General features: G+C 31.0%; 1 protein-coding gene across 1 annotated transcript; it reads right to left on the reverse strand.

The window, feature by feature from the left end:
- Positions 1-8,165: 8,165 nt before the first annotated feature.
- On the reverse strand, positions 8,166-9,450 carry LOC110724232. The gene has a single exon (XM_021903642.1). The coding sequence runs from the start codon at positions 9,221-9,223 to the stop codon at positions 8,291-8,293; it is 933 nt and encodes a 310-aa protein (XP_021759334.1). The 5' UTR covers positions 9,224-9,450; the 3' UTR covers positions 8,166-8,290.
- Positions 9,451-9,766: the final 316 nt, after the last annotated feature.

Below are 9,766 nucleotides of genomic sequence, written 5' to 3' on the forward strand. Positions count from 1 at the left end.
AGCTCAATGTGTTAGTATATGTCGATGATTTAATTATTGCAGGGAATGATAAATCTGCTATGATTAATTTTAAGTCATACTTGGGAAATTGCTTTAAGATGAAAGATCTGGAGTGTTGAAATACTTTTTGGGGCTAGAGGTAGCCCGGAGTGCACAGGGAATATTTATATGTCAGAGGAAATATGTGATTGACATTATTACTGAGGCTGGTTTACTAGATGCTAAACCTGCAGAGTTCCCTATGGAACAAAATCACAAGTTGGCTTTGGCTCAGGGAGAGTTTTTTCATGATGTGGAGAAATATCGTCGTCTCATAGGCCGACTGATTTATTTGTCTGTTACGAGACCAAATTTAGCATATTCTGTTCATATTTTATCACAGTTTATGCAAAATCCCAGGATTGCTCATTGGGAAGCAGCTTTGCGAGTTGTTAGATATTTGAAGAAGAGTCCGGGACAGGGAATTTTATTGAGATCTGATAGTGCTTAAAGTAGTTGAAACGGCTTCTTGGTGACTTAGGTGTTAAACATGAGAATGGGATGCACCTTTATTGTGACAGCCAGTCATCGTTATATATTGCGCAGAATCCAGTGTTTCATGAACGAACAAAACATATTGAATCTGATTGTCATTTTGTTTGGGATGCGATTACAGATGGGACGATTATACCTTCGTATGTTCCTACGACGGTACAGTTAGCTGGCATTTTTACAAAGGCTTTGGGAAAAGCTAAGTTCGAGTTTCTTCTTCGCAAGTTGGGCATTTGTGACCCGTATGCTCCAACTTGAGGGGGGTATTGGGATATTATGAGATATTAGGAGATAATAGTGAATATATTTTGTTATACGATAATATTGTAGAGAATATTTGGGTATATATCTTGACCTTGTCCTCCAGATATACCTAGGTTATTTATATTGTATGTGGCCGTTCATATTGAATGAAAAATACAGAGAGAATTATTCATTATATTTTATCAATATCATACTTTATGGAATGTTTTCAAATTTTGGTTAAGCTTATGAAGGCTACTAATGTTATTAATTTACTATTTCTTGGGGAATTATTTAGAGTTCCCTTACATTATAATATTATATTGAGTGGACAATTAGAAGTATTTATAGTGCTTTTAATCTTAAACTATATATTCTAGCCAAGATATAACTCTTTTTGTGAGATAGAGGGCGTTGTATTTCCTTTGGTTTTTCTTTTATTATCATCCATAAAAGCTAGTTAGTAAATATCATCCCATTCCATGTGGACATAGGTCATGCATATCATGTTGATCTGATCTGATCGAACCACGTGCGTGTATATATATATATATATATATATATATATATATATATATATATGCGTAAATTGAAAATTCTACAGTTCGTAACATACATATTGTATTCTTGGATTTCATATTAATCACGCTTAAACTCTATATTTATTGGACTTTCAAGTATAAAATTAATAGTATGTTGTATTTATTTACTCAACTATATTGACAATTTCAATGTTTTTGAATCATTATTGGATCATATTTTCAGATTGATTTACTGAAATAGTTAATGATATTGAGTGATGATTACTCATTTATATTAGTCCCTATATATTTAGTAATTTGTTGGTTGCTGATTAGGTTATTGATATAAATGGTTATATTAACTAGTTTGATTTAGTTGTTTTTATGAGTAGTTTGACTATTGGATTGTGTACAAAAGTAGTACTTGGAATAAAACTGTTATTGGTTAGCTATATATTTTACAGTGTATGTAATAAACAAAGTACTACACATTTTCAATAAGCTAAGCTAATTTTAGAAAGATCTAGTGATAATTTTAATTAAATTTGTTAAATTATTTTAAGAAATTTTATTCATAGTATTTTTTTTAAGCAAATCATTTGTATTGTATCTCATAAGTTAATGCAATGTTATATATTTAACAAATACATATATACTCGATCTAAGGGATGTGAAAGATGGAGAAATTATTGTGGAGAAATGAGTACTATATTTGAAACAAACGGCTTACATACATTGGTTACGTTCTACATGATTACTACGAGCCCCGTTTCTGAGATTTCAGGGGCCTATGGGCGAACTTATAAATTGGGCCCTTGATAAAAAAACGGATGTTTAATTTATTTTATTTTATTTTAAAAAAATTGATGGTAGGCAAAAGCAAAAGAAAATACAGAGTACTAAAAAGAATATTTTTGTAATTTAAAAAAAAAAACAATTAGAGTAACAAAAAGATTTTTAAAAAATTCCAATTTATTTCAACTCAATCAATAATTATGCATACTACTACTCCCGTACTCCGTACAATTTTCTTCAAAACACATAAATAAAGGTGAGTACTTTTTATATTTTTAGCCAATAATCTTCATAATATTTTACTTGTAACTTGGGAAAATTTAGTACAAAAACAAAAAAAAAAATGAAAATACAATATGACAAAATTACATCAAAAACAGAAAAAACCCTTATCAAAATTTAAAAACCCCCAAAAATCAAACTAGGAATAAAAAAATAGACAAGCTTTTAAATGGAAATCACATTATTGCTATCAATTTGCTCAGTATTTTTTTGTCAATCTCGTCAACAACATTAATCTTTTAAACCCTTGTAGGCATTGCTAGCCACCATATATAATTTATTATACTGTATAAATCAGGATTAATTTTTTTTTTTGAACGGAAATCAGGATTAATTTGAGAGGAAGATCTTCTTATTTTAAGAATTGAACATATATAACAGGCTAAAAATAAAAATAATGATAGTAGCAAAATTAAGGAATTATTAGGTGTAAAAATTTAGGAAAGTAATTGTTTTGAGGAATGGAAATCTTTGGTATCAATAAGCGTGATTTCAGGAAGGAATTAATATGGGGTACAAATTTATAAAAGTAATTTATTGGAAAAATGGAAATTTTCTGGTTTCAAAATGAGTAATTATGGAAGAAATATCTAACAAAGATTATGGGCTTGACATTTTTTTTTCAATAAAGGTAACTTTTACTAAATAATTTGGGCTTCCCAATCTGGGGCCCCGGGCGGCTGCCCTGCCTGCCCCGCCCCAGATACGGGGCTGTATATTTAATAATGATATATTAAAACGGGTTAATCTAATTCTCTCTTCATATCCGATGCATGTTAGTTCGAAAATGGACTAAAAGATATGAGAGATATTGTAATGCTACAATCAAACGATTGCCTTAATTGGCATCTTAATGACTATGATTACGTCTTCTTGACGCCAAAGGAGACAAAACCTATCAAATTAATTTGATTCTAATTGATTTAATTATATAAAACTCTTATCCATATATTGGTAGGTGCATTTTCATCCTATAGTTTAGGGTGTAATTCTGTCATGATTACTATTGTTAATTATTCAATAAGTTAGTCTATTACAAGAATATGATTCATCAATAGCTTTCCATCCTAATACTTTATATGTTTGGCATAAAGCATTTATCAAACCTAACTAAATCTTCATTTATTGTATAAAATTAAGGATTATACAAGTGTTTTTTTCTTATTGTATATACTATAGCATCCCATGATTGAGTAACGAACATATCAATGAGATAAATTAATTTTTCCCGATTATGACAAGTGAGATATTTTTTTTTTAAAAAAAAAAAGGTGAGACATTGTCATATAAAATTACCCTTATAAGTGTAATAATGTGTCATCACTCTAAACATAAAATGATAAATACATGCATTATGTTGTATGCACTTGATCACTCAATATACTCTAATGAGATTGTACTTCAGTTAAAATACAATAACAAAAAATCACAAATATTATAATTAAAATAAGGGAAAATAAGATAAAGTTTTCACTGTTAATTGAGCATGAATTAATTAATTTATTTGTAGACTAGAATTATAATTTTCATCTACAACTCTCGCTCGCTACAATTCGAATTAAAGTTGACCACAAACATATCCAATGACAATATTATGTAAAACTTTCTAATTACCATTAGATATTTTTGGCACTATATGAAAAATAACCAATTAAATGTTCATAAATGATAAATTATTAATATATTATTTTATAACGATAAATATCCTAACATAACTAAAATCAATACTAACAAAATATACTTAACAAAAATACCACATATTCTTAGGATTTTTTTTTTGTAATTAAACCTACACAAATTTTTTAAAAAGGTCGGTGTACAATATTTAGTGTATGGCGCGCGGCCCAATTTGAGGAATTATTGCCCTCTTCTAGTCTTCTCATGTGCCAGTTTTTTTTTTTTTTTTTTAATTTTTTTTTATTTACCTCTTTCTGATTTTGTCCTCTCCTCCTGAAACACTCTCTTATTTTTTTCTCTCTCCTCTTTTCTTTTCTATATTTTGGTCTTTATACAATTATAATCTCCTTATCCCCTCTCTCTCTCCTCTTCATTGCATTTTCATCTTACCTCTTCTCCTTTTGTTTTTCCGTTCTCGTGTTAATTTTTTTAGTAGAATCAACTAAATTGGTTGATAAAAAATCTTTGAAGAAGAAAAAAGTTAAAGTGAAAATGTGTCTTAATTTAGTTGTTTTGATTCTTCGATTTTTAGGTTTTTTTATTTTGTTTTTGTTCTTTGTTTTTTATTTGATTCTACAATGGTGAAGAAGAAGAGTACAAATAAGTCGTCAGAAGATGAAGGTGTGTTTTATTAATTTTTTCATGATTTTTTCAAAATGTTGATTATGTTAATGCAATTGAAAAAAGGCTGCAATTGCAAAGAAAAAGAAGAAAAAGAAAGATGCTGAGGAAAGAAGAAATGTTGCAAAGGAAGCAGAAGAAGAAAAAAAGGGTAACTTTTATGCATGAAAAGGGTACCTTCCATGGGTAAAAGGGTAACTTTTATGTATAAAAAGGGTACCTTTCGTGGGTAGAAAAGGTAACTTTTATGCACGAAAAGGGTAACTTTTGTGGGTAAAAGGGTAACTTTTATAGATAAAAAGGGTAACTTTTAAACATAAAAAGGGTAACTTTTGTGGGTAAAAAAGGTAACTTTTATAGATAAAAAGGGTAACTTTTGTGGGTAAAAAGGGTAACTTTTGTGGGTAGAAAATGTAACTTTTATGCACGAAAAGGGTAACTTTTGTGGATAAAAGGGTAACTTTTATACATAAAAAGGGTAACTTTTGTGGGTAAAAGGGTAACTTTTATAGATAAAAAGAGTAACTTTTGTGGGTAAAAAGAGTAATTTTTATACATAAAAATGAAAATTTGATTTTAAAATGGAAAAAAATACCTGATTTTTCGACTGATACTTCACTCGTTCTCTAAATCCAAAGTTATGAAGGCTCAGAAATTTGATCGAAATATCAATTAGAAACCTAAATCAGAAAAATTTGAGAGCGAAATATCACAATTTAAGAATGTAGCACAAAAAAAAAACAATTTAAGAATGTTAGGGTTCGAAATTTGATAAAATGAAAAATCAATTGCAGACTGAGAAATATAGATCAAAGGAAGGCGAAACTCTATGAGAGGTCATCCTAACAACAACCTTATTGTAATTTGAGGTTGAATGTGGTCGTAAATTTGGTAGTTTGTTGGAAGAGAGAGAGGAGAGAAAATAATACAAAGTATTGGAGATAATGAATTTATTAGTGGTACACGTGTGAGAATTGCTGATGTACAATAAATAAATTACTGTACACCCGGGCACACAAAAGGTTTTGTTAAACCTAATAGAAAGATAATTCAAGGACATAGCGAGTACGTGTATCAATCATTGTCCGATTCCCATGTGAAAAATGAAATCGTATCCCACATGATTGCCAAGAATATATATTGGGACCAATAATATCCCTTAAGTTAGTAGTTCATTTTTTTGGTGATATGGTCAAAGAGGTGGAGAAAGGAGTAGCCTAATAATTCATAAGGAAGTAAGTTTGATAATTGGTTAAAATATGATATTATATTCGACTGTCCTAGAAGAAATTTGGCACAATTACATTGGTTTACAAAGATCATGGCAGGATATTTACCATTTTAAAAAGTATAAAAATATACTTTTTGTTGCCATAACACCTGTCCCTATTAGGGTTGTAGGCCTTTTAAAAGATCTAGAAGACGTCACTTTTATTAGTACTACTAATCTAGTATTAGGATTCAACTAATTTAGCAGCTTTCATACTAATTAGACTGATAACCTATGCTTAAACATAATTTTTTAATACGTAAATTGTTATTATTTATGAATTTGGTATTCTAATTGTAGAAAGGAGGCGCGGTTTGCAATTAAGTACTAAGTACTTTACCAAGATTTAAGCATCCACTAAATCAGTCTCAAATAATATTAATTTTTATGACCAACTTCATACAATAATTTTTGTAATTATGTAATTCAAGATGTGAATAGTTGATAACTACTCTATTTATTAAAATTAGTTGTGTTGCTTGATTAGGGCACAAAATTTTCATATTTCTCTAATTAAAGGTTAGAAATCACACATGCATAAGTGATATGCCTATTTCTAAAGCAAGATAGTATACTACACAGTATTTCCCGGTATTATAAGAATGAAAAAAGGTGCAATTAGTCAAATTAGTTATCTAAAATTTCACAATTGCACAAAATAAATCATTTATTACGAGTACTCCATATTTGTTGAAAAAAAATTATTATCTGGTGACACCTTCGATGAATGAACTTTTGGACATATATGTAATTATGTATAGTTAAAATTCTTCTCAGTCTTATTGCAATTGGTTTGAAAGTAATTTGAGCATAATACAATACTCCGTAATAAAAGCTTATTAATCATCGGCTGTGATCCGTCTAATATATAGGCTAGCTGATATATCGAGGTTTGAAAGTGAGCCTATTCCAAATCCAATTATCACATCACAAATCTCAACCAATCCTAAGCTACCAACAGACAACAGTTGTCCACCTTATCTTTGCTATTACTGTACTCATTTTAAGAAAAGGAAGTTATTAGATTTTGTAAAACTTGCTTGGTTGCAATTTAGATGTGTCTCATTTTCAATCTTCTGATAGTCAGACCAATCTAACACTAACAAATTAACAATATTCGAGCTTTACTATTCCTTAAACCTACGTACTTCCTTGGTTAGACATTAGTCACATAATCAAAGTGTCATCTATCTTATCGTAACAAATGATACATATCGTAACACTCTAAAGAGTATATTTTTTTTTTTTTTTTAAAAATAACAATTAATAATGTTTGTTAAAAATTGTACTGTATTTCCTAATCCTTATATATATGCAGTATATAGATGGAAATATTAGTAATAATGACCATTATACTTAAATAATTCTCCGTAAAAAGGTGACAATATTATGAACTTATTTAAAGAGTGGTCTTACTTTCTTAGGGAGAGAATATTAGAGTTGAGAATATTGGTGAACATTCGAACACATACATATCTCATCTGAATTCAAGATAAGGAAGATTGAAGACTTAATTTTATTGGCCAGAAGAAAAAAATTAAGCCAATCATATGAGCTAATAAGTCGTCATTATTATTCCTGCAATAGTTTGTTGTACAAACGTTTTTTTTTTTTTTTTTTTCCTTGGCTATCATTGTTGCTCAGTTGTTAATTTCGGCTTAGTTATCTTAATTCTTAAATTATGAGATCTATTATTCTAATATTTTGGACTTATAGTTTGTTGTCTAGTTGTTTAACTTCTTGAAAAGCCCTGAATCAATAAGGTATTAGCTATTAAGTTACAAGGCCTACACCATCTATATATCCTCGAAGTTATGCATATACTTTTCCTATTGTTTAATTTCTATTCTTGTTTTAGAGGAATAACTTTTCTTCGTATCATTAAGCATTATTTTTTAATAAAAAATTGAAGTAGAGAAATAAAGTTCTAATAAACACGTATTATTTTCTAAGTACAACATTAAGAGGTTCAAAAGATATATAGAAAGAACTCTAAAGAACATAGAAATCGTTCTAAATATTTGGGTACCATAAAAACCCTAATCAACGAATTCATCCAGAACTACAAAAACTCCTTCCGTCAGGCTCTAACTCGATTTAATTTATTTTGGGAAACAATCGCCTTTAGAACATTATAAAACAGTGGGAGTACTTCACAAATCACAATATTAAATCAAATAAATCAATACTAAACAGAAAAATAAAATAAAAATCATATAACAAAATAAAATAAAAATTAAAACTGGCATTGATATTTCTGCAAAACCTTTAAAAACAAAAAACTGTACATACAAGATCAAGATCAGTAAACAACTCCAGTTAACTTCTATTTTTTTTTAATTATTATTAATCAACGTCCTAAACATAAGGCAGCTTTAGTATCCAACCGCCATGCAAATCCACCACCGTCCATTCTCCAAGCATCACACGGCACCGTCAACGAATGTCCACCGTTGATCATCCCTTGCTTTCCATACCCCACCACTTTTACCCTACACGTGAACGCAGGGAATAAATTCACCGGCGGTAACTCTACTTTCTCTCTCATCCCTAACTTCACCGTTACTACCTTCTCCTTCCCCCACGTGTCGTCATCTCCCGATACCATCCTTTTATAAGCGCGATTTGTCCAACACACTCGGTTCCACGCGTCGGATATAAACCCTGGACACGTGTCCCCATCTAAACGCCTCCTTCTCTCCTCATCTGTTCTCCCGAGACTGTTCCCGTCCATCCACGTGTCGGTCACTCCTTCAACTATCACGCTTGAAGTAACCGCATCTACCGCCGTTTGATTGTTATTCTGATCCGACGGCCCGAAACACAGCCACATCGGTTCTGGCGACTTAGCGTGACCCACTTGATGAATTTTCTCCTTCCTTGGGCTTAGATCAGGTGTTTCAGGCAACAGTGGTAGCGTTACTTTATAACCGTTGGATGAAACAACATCTGATAATTTCTTAACATTATTATTGTTATTATTATTATTTTTACTAACATCTTCAGGAGAACGTGATTTTGTTCTCCTCTTACCACCACCGCTAATATTAGCACCACCTCGCTTCTTCCCCTTGCGACCGTCTTCCTTCTTGTCGGCAGTGGTAGTAGTTGTGTTGGTGGACCCATTAGGGACCGGCTTCGGAGCGATGGGTCGAAAGCGGAGCATGATACGGTCCATTTTGGACTCATCATATGGGTTGTAGTAGTTGTAATGAGTAGGGCCATGATGGTGGCCGTATCTTGCAATGCAACACCCTCCTCCACCTGATACTCTCCCCTCCATTAATTTTTTTTAATTCTCAAAAAATAAAAAGTGGTTTTTGTTTTGGTTTTGGGTTTGATGGTGTGGAAGGAAGAATAATGAATGAAGACACAGTGTGAGGAGAAGCAAAGAGGTGAATTTATAAGAGGAAGGAAAGAAGACAGGTGTGAGAAAGTAGGGGTACGTGTGTGTACTGTAGGTAACAAAAGGTTTACCAGCCAAACCCATCGTTGGTATGAAATTTATTAAAATCTTGCATGTGTAAATGTGTTACCAGTTTAAGCTACACCTATTTTGTTTTAGTAAACCTAACTTTTCATGGTATTGCACTGTTGCCATCCCATGTATACGTATTTCGTATTCGTATCATTCATCATGCACCTTATTCCTTCTACGGCTAACTATTGTATAAATCCTACCCATGCATGCACAACTTGGATGTATGGTATTCATTCATTTATCATTCCTCTCTATTCAAAGGGTTTACTCGCTTGAATTGACTAGTAAGATGTTTTAGTTTTATAAAGTATATTCTGTGTATACCTTATGAAAATACGTAGTAGT

This window comes from Chenopodium quinoa, unplaced genomic scaffold (assembly GCF_001683475.1).
Source record: "Chenopodium quinoa cultivar QQ74 unplaced genomic scaffold, ASM168347v1, whole genome shotgun sequence".
In the NCBI taxonomy this organism is placed as follows: Eukaryota; Viridiplantae; Streptophyta; class Magnoliopsida; order Caryophyllales; family Amaranthaceae; genus Chenopodium; species Chenopodium quinoa.